General features: G+C 41.4%; 1 protein-coding gene across 3 annotated transcripts in view; it reads right to left on the minus strand.

Annotated features, from left to right (window-relative positions):
* The window catches only part of itga7 (integrin, alpha 7), a 94,443-nt gene that overhangs the window by 19,438 nt on the left and 52,643 nt on the right, over window positions 1-22,362 (minus strand). For all 3 annotated transcript variants that reach the window (XM_014134012.3, XM_014134011.3, XM_014134013.3), the window contains exons 5-15: window positions 14,290-14,497; window positions 12,580-12,773; window positions 10,956-11,044; window positions 10,639-10,865; window positions 10,418-10,479; window positions 10,108-10,277; window positions 9,141-9,290; window positions 8,914-9,029; window positions 7,046-7,229; window positions 5,674-5,828; window positions 5,340-5,417 (exon numbers count right to left, since the gene is read on the minus strand). In XM_014134012.3, the coding sequence (XP_013989487.2) occupies window positions 5,340-5,417; window positions 5,674-5,828; window positions 7,046-7,229; window positions 8,914-9,029; window positions 9,141-9,290; window positions 10,108-10,277; window positions 10,418-10,479; window positions 10,639-10,865; window positions 10,956-11,044; window positions 12,580-12,773; window positions 14,290-14,497 (1,633 nt within the window). The remainder of the gene's footprint in view (window positions 1-5,339; window positions 5,418-5,673; window positions 5,829-7,045; window positions 7,230-8,913; window positions 9,030-9,140; window positions 9,291-10,107; window positions 10,278-10,417; window positions 10,480-10,638; window positions 10,866-10,955; window positions 11,045-12,579; window positions 12,774-14,289; window positions 14,498-22,362) is intronic.

A 22,362-nucleotide genomic window follows, 5' to 3' on the forward strand; every position in this document is an offset into this window, starting at 1 on the left:
GTCGACCCCCACTTCCCTTTTGTCCACCAAGCCGCAATACCGGTTTATCCCACTAGGGAAACTCCTCTATCATTTCCTTGTAAATATATCTACTGTTTGTTTGTACATTTCTGTGATTATTTAGTTAGTAAATAAATGATTTAAGACAATTGACGTATGGATGACTCATAGTGAAGACTGGGTTCGTGCAGATAATCAACAATTTACGACGTTTGGAATGAGACTAACGTGAGGTAAAGAATAATTCATTAATGAGAAGACTAATTGATCAGATATTAAAATATCTGAAAGATATATTAGGAAAATTATAACTTTATAATCTGAATATTTTCCTTGGTGCCCCGACTTCCTAGTTAATTACATCTACCTGATTAGTTAATCATGTAATAATAATTACAGAGAATTGATTTGATAAACTACAAATAAGTCTTCAGTTTAATGATGCCAAAGACACGACAGGTGACACCAAGTAATTTAGTCTCCTCAACTTGTTCAACAGCCACACCATTCATTACCTGATTCAGATGAGGTCTAGCACTTAAGGAACGATTTGTATTTTCAGTGACTTCATTAGCTGTGGTTGCTGATGCGTATATGGTTGAATCATCAGCATACATGGACACACTTGCTTTGTTTCATTTTAAGGATTAGCCTCTTTTTTTCAATTTTTGCCGAAAAGGACATACCCAAATCTAACTGCCTGTAGCTCAGGCCCTGAAGCAATGATATGCATTTTCTTGGTACCATTTGAAAGACAACACTTTGCGGTTTATGGAAATGTGAAAGAAATGTAGTGGAATATAACACAATAGATCTGCTAAAAGATAATACAAATAAAAAAACGACCGTTCTTTAGTCTTTTTTGTACCATCATCTTTGAAATGCAAGAGAAAGGCCATAATGTATTATTCCAGCCCAGGTGAAATTTAGATTTTGGCCACTAGATGGCATCAGTGTATGTGCAAAGTTTTAGACTGATCCAATAAACCATTGCATTTCTGTTCATAATTTGGTACCATGACTGCCCAAATGTGCTTAATTTGTTTATCAATAACTTTTCATGTTCAAAATTGTGCACTCTCCTCAAACAATAGCATGGTATTTTTCCACTGTAATAGCTACTGTAAATTGGACAGTGCTGTTAGATTAACCTGTTAGGGCTAGGGGGCAGTATTTACACGGCCGGATAAAAAACGTACCCGATTTAATCTGGTTATTACTACTGCCCAGAAACTAGAATATGCATATAATTATTGGCTTTGGATAGAAAACACCCTAAAGTTTCTAAAACTGTTTGAATGGTGTCTGTGAGTATAACAGAACTCATATGGCAGGCAAAAACCTGAGAAGATTTCCCACACTAACTTTACTAAATTCAAACTTGCACTGCTTTTCTTTCATTATTTGTTTTTTATGCATGAATATAATTTCTCACTGTTTGTTCTGGGCATTTCCTGCCAATAAAATAACCATTAAAATAATTGGCAACATCAAATGGGTTTGTGATGAATAAGCCATCGGATTCGATGAAAGATTGAGTTGAATTTATCTTTCTGCCCATAATTTATTTTAAGTACTCAAGTTTTTTTTACATCATTCTATACATCATTGATCTTGGCTTCATTTTTATTTTTTATTTATTTTATTTCACCCAAATATACCTGCTGGAGCGCGTGCTACGGGTGGGTGCTGCTATGGTGACCAGTGAGCTGAGATAAAGCAGAGCTTTACCTAGCAAAGACTTATAGATGACCTGGATGATTCGTCGCCAGTGGGTTTGGCGACGAATATGTATCGAGGACAAGCCAACGAGAGCATACAGGTCGCAATGGTGGGTAGTATATGGGGCTTTGGTGACAAAACGGATGGCTCTGTGATAGACTGCATCCAATTTGCTGAGTAGAGTGTTGGAGGCTATTTTGTAAATGACATCGCCAAAGGCAAGGATCGGCAGGGTAGTCAGTTTTACAAGGGTATGTTTGGCAGCATGAGTGAAGGAGGCTTTGCTGCGATAATAGGAAGCCGAATCTAGATTTAATTTTGGATTCATTATGAAGTTTCTTCTTTTTGTTGAGTGTAGTCACAGAATTTCTCAATTTGCAGTAAGTCAGCCAGGCAGATGAGCAGCCAGACTTATTAGCCACTCCTTTTGCCCCATCTCTTTCAGCCATACAGTTTTTCAATTCCTCATCAATCCCTGGAGCCTTAACAGTTCTAACAGTCAGATTCTTAACAGGATCATGTTTATCAATAATTGGAAGAATCAATTTCATAAATTCATCAAGTGCAGTGTCTGGATGCTCCTTATTAATCACATCAGATCAACAAATATTTTTAACATCATCCACATATGAGTCACAGCAAATTATTTTGTATGATCTCTTATATACTATTTTAGGCCCAGCTGTTAGAACTTTGGCTTTCTGTCACGTCCTGACCAGCAGAGGGAGCAATTGTATTAGTTTTGGTCAGGACGAGGCAGGTTTTTGTGTGTTAAGTGTTGTGTTGGTGATTAGGACTCCCAATTGAAGGCAGGTGTGTTGAGTTGCCTTTGATTGGGAGTCCTATATAGTAGTGTGTGTTTTTCTTTGGGGTTGTGGGTAGTTGTTTTTGCACTGCGTTTGATAGCCTGCAAAACTGTTGCTGTCTTGTTTATTGTTTTTTCCTGTGGATGCCTTACTTGAGTTGATTAAAACTATGAGTATCCACATTCCCGCTGCGCCTTGGTCCATTCTTGAAGACTGCTGTGACACTTTCCTGGATATAGCCACTATATTGTGACCACTGCATTCAATGGGTTCGGATACAGCTTTAGAACAAAGTTCTACAGTATTAGTAAAAATGTGATCAATACATGTGGATGATCTTGCTCCTGTAGTGTTTGTAAACACCCTGGTAGGTTGATTAATACCCTGAACCAGATTACAGGCACTGGTTACAGTGAGAAGCTTCCTCTTGAGCGGACAGCTTGATGAAAACCAGTCAATATTCAGGTCCCCAAGAAAGTAAACCTCTCTGTTTACATCACATACACTATCCAGCATTTCGCACATATTATTTAGATACTGACTGTCAGCACTTGGTGGCCTATAGCAACACCCCATAAGAAAAGGCTTTAGATGTGCCAAGTGAACCTGCAACCACAACACTTCAATAACACTTGACATAAGATCTTCTCTAAGCATTACAGGGATATATATGGCTCTGAATATATACAGCAACACTTCCCTCATAAGCATTTCTGTCTCTTCTATAAGTGTTTTATCCTTGTACTGCTACTGATGTATCATCAAATGAATTATCTAAGTGAGTCTCAGAAATGGCTAATATATGCATTTTATCTGATGTTAGCAAGTTATTGATTTCATGAACCTTATTTCTAAGGCTACATATAATAATATGGGCTATTTTCAGCCCTTTCCTGGGTAGAATATCAGAGATAGACACAATATGGAAAAAAGCTGAAAAGTTTAGTGGGTTAATGGACAGAGGGTTAGTGGGTTAATGGACAGAGGGTTAATGGGTTAATGGACAGAGAGTTAGAGTTAGTGGGTTAATGGACAGAGGGTTAATGGGTTAATGGACAGAGGGTTAGGGTTAGTGGGTTAATGGACAGAGGGTTAGGGTTAGTGGGTTAGTGGACAGAGGGTTAGTGGGTTAATGGACAGAGGGTTAGTGGGTTAATGGACAGAGGGTTAGTGGGTTAATGGACAGAGGGTTAGGGTTAGTGGGTTAATTGACAGAGGGTTAATGGGTTAATGGACAGAGGGTTAGGGTTAGTGGGTTAATGGACAGAGGGTTAGTGGACAGAGGGTTAATGGACAGAGGGTTAGTGGGTTAATGGACAGAGGGTTAGTGGGTTAATGGACAGAGGGTTAGTGGGTTAATGGACAGAGGGTTAGTGGGTTAATGGACAGAGGGTTAGGGTTAGTGGGTTAATGGACAGAGGGTTAATGGGTTAATGGACAGAGGGTTAGGGTTAGTGGGTTAATGGACAGAGGGTTAGTGGACAGAGGGTTAATGGGTTAATGGACAGAGGGTTAGTGGACAGAGGGTTAATGGGTTAATGGACAGAGGGTTAGTGGGTTAATGGACAGAGGGTTAGTGGGTTAATGGACAGAGGGTTAGTGGGTTAATAGACAGAGGGTTAGTGGGTTAATGGACAGAGGGTTAATGGGTTAATGGACAGAGGGTTAGTGGGTTAGTGGACAGAGGGTTAATGGGTTAATGGACAGAGGGTTAATGGGTTAATGGACAGAGGGTTAATGGGTTAATGGACAGAGGGTTAGTGGGTTAATGGACAGAGGGTTAGTGGGTTAATAGACAGAGGGTTAGTGGGTTAATGGACAGAGGGTTAGTGGGTTAATGGACAGAGGGTTAGTGGGTTAATGGACAGAGGGTTAGTGGGTTAATTGGACAGAGGGTTAGTGGGTTAATGGACAGAGGGTTAGTGGGTTAATGGACAGAGGGTTAATGGGTTAATGGACAGAGGGTTAATGGGTTAATGGACAGAGGGTTAGTGGGTTAATGGACAGAGGGTTAGTGGACAGAGGGTTAGTGGACAGAGGGTTAGTGGGTTAATGGACAGAGGGTTAGTGGACAGAGGGTTAGTGGACAGAGGGTTAATGGGTTAATGGACAGAGGGTTAATGGGTTAATGGACAGAGGGTTAATGGGTTAATGGACAGAGGGTTAGTGGGTTAATGGACAGAGGGTTAGTGGGTTAATGGACAGAGAGTTAATGGGTTAATGGACAGAGGGTTAGTGGGTTAATTGGACAGAGGGTTAGTGGGTTAATGGACAGAGGGTTAATGGGTTAATGGACAGAGGGTTAGTGGGTTAATGGACAGAGGGTTAATGGGTTAATGGACAGAGGGTTAGTGGGTTAATTGGACAGAGGGTTAGTGGGTTAATGGACAGAGGGTTAGTGGACAGAGGGTTAGTGGACAGAGGGTTAGTGGGTTAATGGACAGAGGGTTAATGGGTTAATGGACAGAGGGTTAGTGGGTTAATGGACAGAGGGTTAGTGGGTTAATAGTACCATTGTTTACTGTGGCAGATTGACATAGAGTACTGAATCATAGAACTTGGCCCTGTTCAAATACCTCTGGAAAGTATTCCATCTTTCCTATCCTTTCTTCCTGGGACATTTATTTTTTTCCACGTTTTTTTTCCCTTCTGCTTTCACTTATCCAGTCATGTTGGATTAGTGATGATTTCAAGGAAATGAGAGAGGAAGGGAGGGAGGAAAAGCGAGAGAGAGAGAGAGAGAGAGAGGAGTGATGCACTAGAGAAGCACAGGGACAAATCCTTAGTGATAACCTAGAATTCAGTACTTACCCGCTGACAGCCAGAGGGAGCTCTATGACGACTTTAGCCACGGCTGTGACTGGGGCCAGGTCTGGCTGTTCACTGATACTGAAGAGGAGACAACCCCACACACACAGTGAGGACACATTACATCACAGACACCAGGAGGAAACTAACACTGAGTTAAATGGACCAACTGCTGAGGAGAGACACATGTAGACACTTAGGTTTAAGCTCAGGACCAAGAAGCACTTTCAAATTATCAATTGAGCATTATTTAAGGCCAGGTCTAGGTTCATTTGGATCCTGTGATACTGGCTCATTCAGGACCTAAACTTCAAGTAGTTGCCCAGCCAAGACTTACGTAGCCAGCAGGAGGTTGACAGTGAGTTCCGTGGTCTCTATGGTGATAGCAGTGGTGCTGAGGATGATGTAGAACTTCAGGATAGAATCTCTCTTCATGGGGTTTCCCAGCTCACACTCTGCCTGAGAGCCATTCTGATTGGCCTGACACACCACCTACACACAGGAAACAGGAAACACAGTCAGGATCAACAGAGTTCCATTACCTCAGGATGGATGGGAGACAGTAGCCAGTTAACTCAGGATGGATGGGTGACAGTAGCCAGTTAACTCAAGATGGATGGGAGACAGTAGCCAGTTAACTCAGGATGGATGGGTGACAGTAGCCAGTTAACTCAGGATGGATGGGAGACAGTAGCCAGTTAACTCAAGATGGATGGGAGACAGTAGCCAGTTAACTCAAGATGGATGGGAGACAGTAGCCAGTTAACTCAGGATGGATGGGAGACAGTAGCCAGTTAACTCAAGATGGATGGGAGACAGTAGCCAGTTAACTCAAGATGGATGGGAGACAGTAGCCAGTTAACTCAGGATGGATGGGAGACAGTAGCCAGTTAACTCAAGATGGATGGGAGACAGTAGCCAGTTAACTCAGGATGGATGGGTGACAGTAGCCAGTTAACTCAGGATGGATGGGAGACAGTAGCCAGTTAACTCAGGATGGATGGGTGACAGTAGCCAGTTAACTCAAGATGGATGGGAGACAGTAGCCAGTTAACTCAGGATGGATGGGAGACAGTAGCCAGTTAACTCAGGATGGATGGGAGACAGTAGCCAGTTAACTCAAGATGGATGGTAGACAGTAGCCAGTTAAGTCAGGATGGATGGGAGACAGTAGCCAGTTAACTCAGGATGGATGGTAGACAGTAGCCAGTTAACTCAGGATGGATGGGAGACAGTAGCCAGTTAACTCAGGATGGATGGGAGACCGTAGCCAGTTAAGTCAGGATGGATGGTAGACAGTAGCCAGTTAACTCAGGATGGATGGTAGACAGTAGCCAGTTAACTCAGGATGGATGGGAGACAGTAGCCAGTTAACTCAGGATGGATGGGAGACAGTAGCCAGTTAACTCAGGATGGATGGTAGACCGTAGCCAGTTAACTCAGGATGGATGGGAGACAGTAGCCAGTTAACTCCTCTACTGATGTGACCATACATAGGGCCCTGAGTATTACGTGACCAAAGTTAGTCAGGGTTATTCCTGGCCCGGGTCACAGGGTTAGATCCACTCTTGGATCGTAGTGTTGTACTAACTGGCTTTTTAAATGGTACCGTATGTGTGTGTGGGCTCTACTTCTACAAGTTGTCTTCAGCTCAGCACCCCTTAACAAGGAGTTCAGTTTTATACAGACTACAGAGCAATGTAGTGTACCTGTAGTCCCCTGAAACCAGAGTAGGACAGGGTGTCTGGCAGGGTGACCACTAGCTGGGCAGCATGGGCATCGTCACCGTCCTTCTCAGGGTACAGCGAGTCAGAGGGCATGTTGGTGACGGTCACCTCCAACACCACGGACCTCTGGTCAGACAGAGAGAAAACTGACACCTCCTCATCATCTCTGGATATGAGAAGAGAATGAGGAAATAGATATGAAGGAACAGAAGAATGAAACAAAATGGTGGAATGACACAGTGCCAGATCTCAGGAAGGAGGAGGATAAACACATTTATAAACCGGGTGGTTCAAGCCCTGAATCCTGGGTATAACAAACACTTATTTTTACTGCTCTAATTACGTTGGTAACCAGTTTACAATAGCAATAAGGCACCTCGGGGGTTTGTGGTATATGGCCAATATACCACGGCTAAGGGCTGTATCCAGGCACTACGTGATGCGTCGTACGTTAGAACAGCCCTTAGCTGTGGTTTATTGGCCATATACCAAATCCCCTCGTTCATTATTAAATACACAGAGGAACGGAAGAGAACAGCGGTTCTCCCAAAAAAATTAACTTTTTAAAGCAACTCAGTACGGCTTTAAATTAACTTTTGAAAGTTGTAATAGTACAAAGAACAAGGTGACTTTTAGTAGATTACATTTAGGGGACATCATCAGTTCCTCTTGTCATGTCAGTCATTGGGTAGTACATCATCAGTTCCTCTTGTCATGTCAGTCATTGGGTACTACATCATCAGTTCCTCTTGTCATGTCAGTCATTGGGTAGTACATCATCAGTTCCTCTTATCATGTCAGTCATTGGGTAGTACATCATCAGTTCCTCTTGTCATGTCAGTCATTGGGTAGTACATCATCAGTTCCTCTTGTCATGTCAGTCATTGGGTAGTACATCATCAGTTCCTCTTGTCATGTCAGTCATTGGGTAGTACATCATCAGTTCCTCTTGTCATGTCAGTCATTGGGTAGTACATCATCAGTTCCTCTTGTCATGTCAGTCATTGGGTAGTACATCATCAGTTCCTCTTGTCATGTCAGTCATTGGGTAGTACATCATCAGTTCCTCTTGTCATGTCAGTCATTGGGTAGTACATCATCAGTTCCTCTTGTCATGTCAGTCATTGGGTAGTACATCATCAGTTCCTCTTGTCATGTCAGTCATTGGGTACTACATCATCAGTTCCTCTTGTCATGTCAGTCATTGGGTAGTACATCATCAGGTCCTCTTGTCATGTCAGTCATTACAGACCATAGAGAACTATGGATAACTGGTCAGTCATGTCCAGATTAACTAGCTCATGTCAGTCATTACAGACCATAGAGAACTATGGATAACTGGTCAGTCATGTCCAGATTAACTAGCTCATGTCAGTCATTACAGACCATAGAGAACTATGGATAACTGGTCAGTCATGTCCAGATTAACTAGCTCATGTCAGTCATTACAGACCATAGAGAACTATGGATAACTGGTCAGTCATGTCCAGATGAACTAGCTCATGTCAGTCATTACAGACCATAGAGAACTATGGATAACTGGTCAGTCATGTCCAGATTAACTAGCTCATGTCAGTCATTACAGACCATAGAGAACTATGGATAACTGGTCAGTCATGTCCAGATGAACTAGCCCATAGATATTGTTGTCATGTTTTACATGAATACACATTAGACATGGCAGAATATGTAGAATTGCAGGAAATAAACTTTACATCAACAAAATTCTCTCCAGCAACAAGAAGGGTGTGAACAGTCTGGACAGTGTTTGTACCCATAGCAATAGACATGGTGCGTACCTGGATATGAGAGGGGGATTAGGGAATATAAAAATGCGTATTCCTACTAACTTTGGCAGAGGGGTGAAGCGGTCAGAGGTTATAGGTCGGGTTCCAAACTGGTACGTCAACTTCAGGTTGCTCTGACAGATATTATCATCACCACAGCCTTCCCTCAGGAAATTCACCTGCAACATATCAGACAGACTTAAGATAAAGGCAAAGACATTATTATTATTATTTTTTTAAATAGTCACTATAGGACTGATGAAAGTTGATCTTGTTGGTGTGGAACTGACCTCAGAGTGCAGGGTGTTGGAGGTGGTAACACCCAGTACGGGAGGCAGTGTGTGTTGTTCCTCTGGGTTAGTGTCTGAGGAGAACATGGGGGGTTTGATAGTGTGGGTGATGGCCAGGGTGATGGGACGCAGCTTGTCACGGATATTCTCCTGCACCGGAAAGAATGATTCAACCATTTTTTTTCAATGAGATTACATTATATGGAAGTCAATTGGCATCTATCTACAAATTATATTTGGAGTTTATGACTATAGCAGACCTGGGTTTAAATAATGTTTGTTTTCATTCAGGATTTATTCAACTTTTCAGTGTACTATTCTTTTCATCAGTTCTGACAGATAAGCAAAATAAAGCACATCTGAAACTCTATTTCTTCCCAGGCTTGGAACACTATACAACACCTAAAACAACAGAGCTTTAACAACAACCCCAACAACACCAACAACAACACAAAACAACACCAACGCCAACAACAACAACAACAACAACAACACCACCACCAACAACAACAACAACAACAACACCAACAACAACACCAACAACAACAACAACAACACAAAACAACAACACCACAACAACACCAACAACACCAACAACAACACCAACACAAAACAACAACAACAACAACACCAACACAAAACAACAACAACAACAACACCAACACCAACACAAAACAACAACAACAACAACACCAACAACAACACCAACAACAACAACACCAACACAAAACAACAACAACAACACACAACAACAACAACACCAACAACAACAACAACACCAACACACAACACAACAACAACAACAACACCAACAACAACACAAAACACACAACAACAACAACAACAACACACCAAACACAACAACAACACCAACAACAACACCAACAACAACAACAACAACACCAACAACAACAACAACACCAAACACAATAACAACAAGCATCAGTTCTCGACTGTCAGCCCGTACGTGTAGTTGGAAGGTGGCGCTCCGGCAGGCGAGACGGCGTTGACCCTTCAGCTCCACCTCATCAGTGTGTGTGTACTCCGCCTCCTGTGCACTCCGACCCAGGAAGCTAACACGGTGGGGCAGGCCCAGCTTCCTGCGCTCGGTGTCAGCCTCGAAGACTAGGGCCAGAGCTACACGGGAGGGACAGAGGGAGGGGAAATGTCAGCACACCAGGGAACAGCTCAGTTCATTTGAAGCACAGAGTGACTGGAGTAACAAACATCATTCAACAAAGAAAAAAGAAGTGTTTCTAAACAGAGGTGTAACTTACTGATGACTGGTGAGTATGACTCTGGATATGCAGTATAAGTGAAGCACACTTTCACCTCCACACTAATGACAGAAAACAACAGAGATGACAGAGGCCTGTTTTAATTCTCAACAGCAGAAACACAATAGCCTGGTTAACTCCTTCACGGTTAGCAGAAGGTGAAAAGAAGACTGGCAACCAGGCTATATGAACACACAAGAAGAAAAGTGAATGCAACCTACCACACTCCATCTCTCCCCTTGCAGTTGTGTTGCTCCAAGTCAATATACTGCTGAGGTTCAATGAACACGTCCCAGATAACATGAATGACCGGGTGAGACCTGTACAGAACCATCTTATCACCGAGAGAACCTACTGCCAGGTCAGGGTACAGGTTCCCATCGATGTCCAGGCCACCTGAGATGGAGTAGCCAAACCGTTTCACCCCCTCGTTCACTCCGTCCAGAATCTGAGAGGGTAGAGTATAACCTAATGTAAATTATCGGAGGGGGTAAATAAGGTGGACAATAAAGCTTTTCGTATTAGTTAAAATTCTCACCTGTGCAGGCTTGGTGTCGATGCCTGAAGACGAGCCTCGGTAGATGAACACTTTGCCATCTCCATCAAACGGAGCCCCCACAGCGATGTCTGGACAGATACACAGATTGACATACATTAGATATAAACTCCTGAATCAGGAGATCAGGCTCCAGCCCCTGTGGGCCGTTCTGGCTTCCTTTACTGGCAACGGCAGTATGCAGGATTTATGATTTCTCTAAGGACAGTTGATGTTTCAACAATCGCTATATAGTTAAATAAAGGTTAAATAAATAAATGCATTTTAAAAGATGTCTCAAATTATACACTATTTTCTATATAGCGCATGACTTTTGACCAGGGACCATAGGGCTCCAGGGACCATAGGGCTCCAGGGACCATAGGGCTCCAGGGACCATAGGGCTCCAGGTATCATAGGGCTCCAGGGACCATAGGGCTCCAGGGACCATAGGGCTCCAGGGACCATAGGGCTCCAGGTATCATAGGGCTCCAGGGACCATAGGGCTCCAGGGACCATAGGGCTCCAGGGACCATAGGGCTCCAGGGACCATAGGACTCCAGGGACCATAGGGCTCCAGGGTCCATAGGGCTCCAGGGCCATAGGGCTCCAGGGACCATAGGGCTCCAGGGACCATAGGACTCCAGGGACCATAGGACTCCAGGTATCATAGGGCTCCATGGTCCATAGGGCTCCAGGGACCATAGGGCTCCAGGGACCATAGGGCTCCAGGGACCATAGGGCTCCAGGGTCCATAGGGCTCCATGGTCCATAGGGCTCGAGGGACCATAGGACTCCAGAGACGATAGGGCTCCAGTCAAAATGTGTGCACTACATAGGGAATAGGGTGCCTTTTGGGACACAGATAATACAGTACCAGTCAAAAGATTGCGCACACCTTCTCATTCAAGGGTTTTTCTTAATTTTTTGACTATTTTCCACATTGTAGAATAATAGTGAAGACATCAAAACTATGAAATAACACATATGGAATCATGTAGTAAGCAAAACAAAGTGTTAAACAAAGTGTTATTTTCTATGGTAGAGTAGGTCAGGGCGTGACAGGGGGTGTTTTTCTATGTTTTCTATTTCTATGTTCATCTTCTAGTTTTGTATTTCTATGTTGGTTTTGTTTGGGATGATCTCCAATTAGAGGCAGCTGGTCCTCGTTGTCTCTAATTGGAGATCATACTTAAGTAGGGGTTTTGTCCACCTGGGTTTGTGGGAGATTATCTTTGAGTCAGTGTATGGTTCACCTCTGTGTCACGTTTTTTTTTTTTTTTTGTCATTCAGTTTATTTGTGTATGGTGTAGTTTCACAGTGTACATAAAATGTGCAACGACACACATGCTGCCCTTTGGTCCGCTTCTCCTTACGACAACCGTGACATCAAAATATGTTTTATTTTTGAGATTCTTCAAAGTAGCCACCCTTTGCCATGATGACAGCTTCGCACACATTATTCTATAATGTAGAAAATTGTAAATATAAAGAAAACCCCTTGAATGAGCAGGTGTGTCCAAACTTTTGACTGGTACTGTATGTTTGAACAGTTACTCAGTCCCCTCTGTCGATTGTAAATGAATGCACTTTAAATAAAGTTTAACTTGACCGAGTCAGTCCTCACCATCATATCCGTCCCGGTCCAGGTCTCCCACATTGTTGACGGTCAGTCCAAACATGGAGTCATGAGTTCCGTTGAGCCTGATTGGCTGAGCGTACTCCCAGTTACCGAATCGGTTGAGGAAGATGTACACAGCACCTCCGATCTCTGTCTTCCTGTCAAAATAGTTGGGAGCTCCCACTATCAGGTCTGTCCAGCTGAGAGAGAGGACAGGGAGTTTGAAGTTTTACAAATGATTTGAATTCAATCACTTTCTTGACAGCATTCCTTTCCATTTTAACAAAACTTTCCAAACATGTTTGGTCAGAAAGTGGTCAGAAAGTTACTTTTTAGACCTGAATGCTAAAACATTTAGTCATTTTGCATACCCCAACATACCATGAGACGTGTTCATCACTTGAAAAGATGAAAGGTTGAGTTTGATATCATTTAAAAGCTTACAAACAGGGTTGTCAAACTATTGTATTATTTCTTAAAATAAGAAATTATGTTATTTTTAAACATTTAACATAAATTATCTAAAAACGTCTAAACTCCTAAATTTTCATATTCGCAGATGTTGTTGCTTATCACCTATTTCACATCATCTAAGGTTTTTAGTTTTGTGGTTCCACCATTGGTTGAGAGGGACACAACATGTTCTTGAATACAAGGTGGGTGTCATTTCAATCATAGATATAGAATGGATAGAATGGACCTATAGTCAGAACACTGCAATTTAGCTGGTACACCATTTAAATGTAAATTGAACTGAAATAACATTTGGTGAAACATCACAGCACAGTTGAAAAAAGATATGTCTAATAGAAAAATGTAAACTGGATGGTGTTTAAACTGGATGGTGTTTACACTGGATGGTGTTCTGGATGGTGTTTAAACTGGATGGTGTTTAAACTGGATGGTGTTTAAACTGGATGGTGTTTAAATTGGATGGTGTTCTGGATGGTGTTTAAACTGGATGGTGTTTAAACTGGATGGTGTTTAAATTGGATGGTGTTTAAATTGGATGGTGTTCTGGATGGTGTTTAAACTGGATGGTGTTTAAACTGGATGGTGTTTAAACTGGATGGTGTTTAAATTGGATGGTGTTTAAACTGGATGGTGTTCTGGATGGTGTTTAAACTGGATGGTGTTTAAACTGGATGGTGTTTAAACTGGATGGTGTTCAGGATGGTGTTTAAATTAGATGGTGATCAGACATAGATGGGAGGGGTTGAGGTTGAGGGAAGCTGAAGGCTAGAAGATAACTAATGTAAAATATACTGTGTCCGTAAAATGTATATAGTATGTATAAGCTGGAAGTAAGCGCCTAAGTGTTGTTGTCCATTAGTTTACTCCAAATAGGGGACTGGTGGTAGGGTTAGGGGAAAGAACAACGTTGATTCGATCAGTGTGTGTGACCAGTAGGTATTCCCATTCAAGTAAAGATGATCTGATTTCTGGTACCATTTGGTACATTTATCAGCCAAAACATGACACCCACCCTGTATTCAAGATGGCCGGCACAACACAAAAGCCTTAGATAATATAAAATAGGGTCTAAGCTACAATAAATGTGAATATACTGTATTTTTTTTAATCCTGGGTTTTGCAACCTTTACTTAACCCATCACTGTTGAGCCATGGTTACCGTGGCTACAGACTATCTGTCTATGCATTCCTGTACACTGCTATCAATAGTAGCAGTAGACATGCAGCAGATGTGACTCTCACCCATCACTGTTGAGATCCGCCGTGGCCACAGAGTACCCAAAGGAAGAACCCAGCTCCTCTCCCCACAGGATGTGCTGTGGCACCAGGCGGTACATGTTGTCTTTACGCAGTAGCACCACCGCTCCCGTGTGATTGGCTCGCGGCGCCCCTGCCACGAAGGTCAGATCCCCATGGCTCATTATGTCGTTAGCAGAGTCCACCGAGAAACCTGGAGCAAGGCATCATGGGATAACAGTTATTAGAAGTAGACTGTGTGTGTGTGTGTGTGTGTGTGTGTGTGTGTGTGTGTGTGTGTGTGTGTGTGTGTGTGTGTGTGTGTGTGTGTGTGTGTGTGTGTGTGTGTGTGTGTGTGTGTGTGTGTGTGTGTGTACTGTATATAGACCATAGTCTCTCTCTAAGCTCATCTCCTTTAGTGTTCTCTCATCCTTGTTGCAATAAAATGTAGCCTAAGTGGCTATTGATTTAATGGAAAACACATGATGAGTGTAATGTCCCTCAGTTTGTAGTGAAGGGAGGGACGAGCTGCTCTCCTCCCTGTCAGTGAGAGCAGTGTGTGTGTGTGTGTGTGTCTGTCTGTGTTTATCTTCTCCTACATACAGAGATAAAGACTAGGCCCATGTGTGTGGTAGGAAGACTAGGCCCATGTGTGTGGTAGGAAGACTAGGCCCATGTGTGTGGTAGGAAGACTAGGCCCATGTGTGTGGTAGGAAGACTAGGCCCATGTGTGTGGTAGGAAGACTAGGCCCATGTGTGTGGTAGGAAGAGAAACATGAGGTCTTTGCAGATCTCTTGTGTTACTATGATGCAGCAGATGTTGCTGCTCAGGAAGCAAGTAAACAGAGCAGTCTAGCGTTCATCTTGCTTCTACTTCAACGGGATTTACTCCTCTCAGGAATGTGAGGGGTGTGTCTGCATACAAATCAGGTATAGTGAAATAATGAAATACTGAAATACTGAAATAGAGAAAGAAGAGGGAATTGAACGTGCATGTGGTGTGAAAATGTAACTTTGTTTCAACAACCTGTGTGAAAAAATATCAGATACAAATCAAATAATAAAAAAAAGAAGTAAAACAGGCAAACACACTAAACAGCTACAGCTATGTTCCAGTCCAACATGCGGTGGCGTGAGAGGGAGAACAGAGGAAAGGTTTGGCAGTGACCTGTGTTAGTCCAGGGTCAACATGCAGGGAGATGCTCAAAAACAAACACAGAGACAGCGGCTGTGTCTGAAAACATTACTAGCCATCAAATCCTTGGAAAAAACGACAGAGAAATCAATGATGTGACAGCTAGTAACATTTTCAAACAGACACAAAGACAGACTAAAGCATCTCGTAGACAAACAGACAAATACTGAGCAGCTCCAGGGAGACAGGTGTGTGGAATAATAGAGTTTGAATTGCGAACCAGTATAAAGAAAGGCCTAAATACCACAGAAGTCACATTACAACTCCAGTAAGGCTTTTTAATCAGGCTTTTAGTGAAGGATTTACCACACAGTTTCCCTTTCACGCAGCAGTCTGATCCACTCTTTCTTTTACTCTGAAGTCCAATCTTTAATGTAAAAGCTATAAAAGGGAACCGAGGATTTGTCCTGTTATGTTTTTAAAAGCGAAAAACGGGGCCCAACGGGTTGGGGAATGTGGCCCCTGAGGAAAGACATCAAACACAGTTGTGTTGTGCAGATGTTAAAAAGTGTCAAGCCTCACGGTTTTAAAGCTTATGTTAGGTTAGACTATGTGTTAAAAATACAATTTAAAAAAAAGATACATAGCCCTAGAATCAACTGAAAGCTGAAATCTGAATGGATCTAAATATATATTGTTGCTGCTTTACTTACATTATCTGATTGCATATTTTATCAGTAGTTTTCAATGTGGGGTTTTCTTTTAACGGAACATCATGTGACTCAGATATATATTTTTTAAATCTAGAAAACTGACATTTCACTTTTCATTGGCTGTATTTATATTGGCAGGACCTGTGGAAAAACTGGGCCTGACAGAGCAGTTGACTGGGCTGGGCTCCCTATCCAATGATAATCTGATTTAGTGGCTACGATTTTAGGAGAAACACAGTGTAAAACTGCTGCTGCTGGCTACTGACTGAATAATATCAATCACTCAGTCGAGAGACTAGGGACCAGTTTCCCAAACACATATGAAGGCCAGTCCAGGACTAAGAAGTATTTTCAAGAGACTCTCCGTTAAGCATATGCTTCTAAGTCCAGAACTAGTAATATCACTACTGTCTGTCTATAAATAACCAGTAATAACACTACTGTCTATAAATAACCAGTAATAACACTACTGTCCATCTATAAATAACCAGTAATAACACTACTGCCTGTCTATAAATAACCAGTAATAACACTACTGTCTGTCTATAAATAACCAGTAATAACACTACTGTCTGTCTATAAATAACCAGTAATAACACTACTGCCTGTCTATAAATAACCAGTAATAACACTACTGTCTGTCTATAAATAACCAGTAATACCACTACTGTCTGTCTATAAATAACCAGTAATACCACTACTGTCTGTCTATAAATAACCAGTAATACCACTACTGTCTGTCTATAAATAACCAGTAATAACACTACTGCCTGTCTATAAATAACCAGTAATAACACTACTGTCTGTCTATAAATAACCAGTAATACCACTACTGTCTGTCTATAAATAACCAGTAATAACACTACTGTCTGTCTATAAATAACCAGTAATACCACTACTGTCTGTCTATAAATAACCAGTAATACCACTACTGTCTGTCTATAAATAACCAGTAATAACACTACTGTCTGTCTATAAATAACCAGTAATACCACTACTGTCTGTCTATAAATAACCAGTAATACCACTACTGTCTATAAATAACCAGTAATAACACTACTGTCTGTCTATAAATAACCAGTAATACCACTACTGTCTGTCTATAAATAACCAGTAATAACACTACTGTCTGTCTATAAATAACCAGTAATACCACTACTGTCTGTCTATAAATAACCAGTAATAACACTACTGTCTGTCTATAAATAACCAGTAATACCACTACTGTCTGTCTATAAATAACCAGTAATACCACTACTGTCTGTCTATAAATAACCAGTAATAACACTACTGTCTATAAATAACCAGTAATACCACTACTGTCTGTCTATAAATAACCAGTAATAACACTACTGTCTGTCTATAAAAAACCAGTAATAACACTACTGTCTGTCTATAAATAACCAGTAATACCACTACTGTCTGTCTATAAATAACCAGTAATAACACTACTGTCTGTCTATAAATAACCAGTAATAACACTACTGTCTGTCTATAAATAACCAGTAATAACACTACTGTCTGTCTATAAATAACCAGTAATACCACTACTGTCTGTCTATAAATAACCAGTAATAACACTACTGTCTGTCTATAAATAACCAGTAATAACACTACTGTCTGTCTATAAATAACCAGTAATACCACCACTGCTGTCTATAAATAACCAGTAATAACACTACTGTCTGTCTATAAATAACCAGTAATAACACTACTGTCTGTCTATAAATAACCAGTAATACCACTACTGTCTGTCTATAAATAACCAGTAATACCACTACTGTCTGTCTATAAATAACCAGTAATACCACTACTGACTGTCTATAAATAACCAGTAATACCACTACTGTCTGTCTATAAATAACCAGTAATAACACTACTGTCTGTCTATAAATAACCAGTAATAACACTACTGACTGTCTATAAATAACCAGTAATACCACTACTGTCTGTCTATAAATAACCAGTAATAACACTACTGTCTGTCTATAAATAACCAGTAATACCACTACTGTCTGTCTATAAATAACCAGTAATACCACTACTGTCTGTCTATAAATAACCAGTAATACCACTACTGTCTGTCTATAAATAACCAGTAATAACACTACTGTCTATAAATAACCAGTAATACCACTACTGTCTGTCTATAAATAACCAGTAATAACACTACTGTCTGTCTATAAAAAACCAGTAATAACACTACTGTCTGTCTATAAATAACCAGTAATACCACTACTGTCTGTCTATAAATAACCAGTAATAACACTACTGTCTGTCTATAAATAACCAGTAATAACACTACTGTCTGTCTATAAATAACCAGTAATAACACTACTGTCTGTCTATAAATAACCAGTAATACCACTACTGTCTGTCTATAAATAACCAGTAATAACACTACTGTCTGTCTATAAATAACCAGTAATAACACTACTGTCTGTCTATAAATAACCAGTAATACCACCACTGTCTATAAATAACCAGTAATAACACTACTGTCTGTCTATAAATAACCAGTAATAACACTACTGTCTATAAATAACCAGTAATACCACTACTGTCTATAAATAACCAGTAATACCACTACTGTCTATAAATAACCAGTAATACCACTACTGTCTGTCTATAAATAACCAGTAATACCACTACTGTCTGTCTATAAATAACCAGTAATAACACTACTGTCTGTCTATAAATAACCAGTAATAACACTACTGTCTGTCTATAAATAACCAGTAATAACACTACTGCCTATAAATAACCAGTAATAACACTACTGCCTATAAATAACCAGTAATAACACTACTGCCTGTCTATAAATAACCAGTAATAACACTACTGTCTATAAATAACCAGTAATAACACTACTGCCTGTCTATAAATAACCAGTAATAACACTACTGTCTGTCTATAAATAACCAGTAATAACACTACTGTCTATAAATAACCAGTAATACCACTACTGTCTGTCTATAAATAACCAGTAATAACACTACTGTCTATAAATACCCAGTAATAACACTACTGTCTCTTAGTAAGTGTGCATAGCTTCATATGTATGTCCAGTCATTATGTCATTTGGTTAGAGGATCAGGATCGATGGAGGCATGCTGCCAGTTAGATGTGAGGGGTCAAAGGTTATAATGGGCATTAAGGAAGTGGAGGAGGAGTGATCATTATGGAGAAGGGATAAGGCTTCTCTAATGGAACCCTAGTCCTTATATAGTGCAATACTTTTGACAAGGGTCCATAACGCTCTGCTAAAAAGTACTGCTATATATAGGCAATAGGATTCCATATGGGACATAGTCTCGTTGGTTTGTATAGAGGAGGGGGATGTGAATAAAGAGATTTACAGGTTTGATGGGAACAATCGATCCTATGGGAACAATCGATCCGCCGGACAGAATGTTATTGGTTAGAGTCCATTAGCCATCTAAAAAGGGAATGAGCAAGTATCTACGTATACAAGGACTGCTGAGTTTAAACTACGCCTTCAATTGAAGAACCTCTGAAGGCTCTGTTCCTATGACCTTCACTGGAACACCGTTACTATAGGAACTGTTACATTAACATGGTGATCTCAGAACACTTTGTTCACTGGGAGATTTGTCTTTCTAAATTCTGCTTTGCTTACTTCTTTCATATCGAAAAACCTTTATTTACTTAGAAAAGTTACTTGTATCTACTAAATGTAGGTAAGAATGTAGCCATAGAACCAGTGGTGGATTTATGTTTAGGCGACATGGGCGGCCGCACAAAAAAAATCAGAATGGCGACATTTGCACGATCGGTTTTCTTTCGCTCATTTGCGCGTCACTTCAATGATATCATGTCACCGTGTGGGACTGTGGGTCAATTAACCTTGTCGGAGTGGGTGCCCTGATTCTAGTTTGTGATCTAGGCAGGCTACTGCCTGGGAAGGTCTCCCACTCAGAAGTACGAGATGGGCGGGGTAGGTTGACCTCCGGTCTCCCCACTGGAAGTCCAAGGTCGGGAGAGCAGGGGAATCTATCAAATAACGCACCTCTAACTTTGTACAATACTAATGCAATTAGTAAAATCAGTCACACTACGAAATGCTACCAAATAAATCACAATTCATTCATAATACTGTGAATATATAGTTTCACAGATATATTGTTGCATTTTTTTCTGGTTTGTGTGAAATCGTTGAGAATATTATAAAACCAGTCTGCACACCACCAAGGTGAATTGGTTTAGTCTTGACTCTTGGTTGACAGTGTTGGGGGGATGGGTAATATAGTCTTGACTCTTGGTTGACAGTGTGGGGTGATGGGTAATGTAGTCTTGACTCTTGGTTGACAGTGTGGGGTGATGGGTAATGTAGTCTTGACTCTTGGTTGACAGTGTGGGGTGATGGGTAATGTAGTCTTGACTCTTGGTTGACAGTGTGGGGTGATGGGTAATGTAGTCTTGACTCTTGGTTGACAGTGTTGGGTGATGGGTAATGTAGTCTTGACTCTTGGTTGACAGTGTTGGGGGATGGGTAATGTAGTCTGGACTCTTGGTTGACAGTGTTGGGGGGATGGGTAATGTAGTCTTGACTCTTGGTTGACAGTGTGGGGTGATGGGTAATGTAGTCTTGACTCTTGGTTGACAGTGTGGGGGGATGGGTAATGTAGTCTTGACTCTTGGTTGACAGTGTTGGTGGATGGGTAATGTAGTCTGGACTCTTGGTTGACAGTGTTGGGGGGATGGGTAATGTAGTCTTGACTCTTGGTTGACAGTGTGGGGTGATGGGTAATGTAGTCTGGACTCTTGGTTGACAGTGAGGGGGGATGGGTAATGTAGTCTGGACTCTTGGTTGACAGTGTTGGGGGGATGGGTAATGTAGTCTTGACTCTTGGTTGACAGTGTGGGGTGATGGGTAATGTAGTCTTGACTCTTGGTTGACAGTGTGGGGTGATGGGTAATGTAGTCTGGACTCTTGGTTGACAGTGTGGGGGGATGGGTAATGTAGTCTTGACTCTTGGTTGACAGTGTGGGGTGATGGGTAATGTAGTCTTGACTCTTGGTTGACAGTGTGGGGTGATGGGTAATGTAGTCTTGACTCTTGGTTGACATTGTTGGGGGGATGGGTAATGTAGTCTTGACTCTTGGTTGACAGTGTGGGGTGATGGGTAATGTAGTCTTGACTCTTGGTTGACAGTGTGGGGGGATGGGTAATGTAGTCTTGACTCTTGGTTGACAGTGTGGGGTGATGGGTAATGTAGTCTTGACTCTTGGTTGACAGTGTGGGGTGATGGGTAATGTAGTCTTGACTCTTGGTTGACAGTGTGGGGTGATGGGTAATGTAGTCTTGACTCTTGGTTGACAGTGTGGGGTGATGGGTAATGTAGTCTTGACTCTTGGTTGACAGTGTGGGGTGATGGGTAATGTATTGATGCTCGAGTGCCAAATAAACACAAATTTGTTTCTATTTGTCTTTGTTACTTTTTAAAAAACATTTATGAGTCTTATTTTTGTATATATTTATATTGTTTTAAATGTTATGATTATTTATTTGTGTTGTTCCAAATGTCTGAATAGAAATTACAGTTAGTGGAGAATGGTGCGACGGAGCCAAACAAGCTAGAACCACCACCAAGGAGCCCTGGACAGCTCCAGTCCACTACACTATACAGACTGACAGACTGACAGGCTTTACAGACCACTACACTATACAGACTGACAGACTGACAGGCTTTACAGACCACTACACTATACAGACTGACAGACTGACAGGCTTTACAGACCACTACACTATACAGACTGACAGACTGACAGGCTTTACAGACCACTACACTATACAGACTGACAGACTGACAGGCTTTACAGACCACTACACTATACAGACTGACAGACTGACAGGCTTTACAGACCACTACACTATACAGACTGACAGACTGACAGGCTTTACAGACCACTACACTATACAGACTGACAGACTGACAGGCTTTACAGACCACTATACTATACAGACTGACAGACTGACAGGCTTTACAGACCACTACACTATACAGACTGACAGACTGACAGGCTTTACAGACCACTACACTATACAGACTGACAGACTGACAGGCTTTACAGACCACTACACTATACAGACTGACAGACTGACAGGCTTTACAGACCACTATACTATACAGACTGACAGACTGACAGGCTTTACAGACCACTACACTATACAGACTGACAGACTGACAGGCTTTACAGACCACTACA

This window comes from Salmo salar, chromosome 12 (assembly GCF_965601325.2).
Source record: "Salmo salar chromosome 12, fSalSal1, whole genome shotgun sequence".
In the NCBI taxonomy this organism is placed as follows: domain Eukaryota; kingdom Metazoa; phylum Chordata; class Actinopteri; order Salmoniformes; family Salmonidae; genus Salmo; species Salmo salar.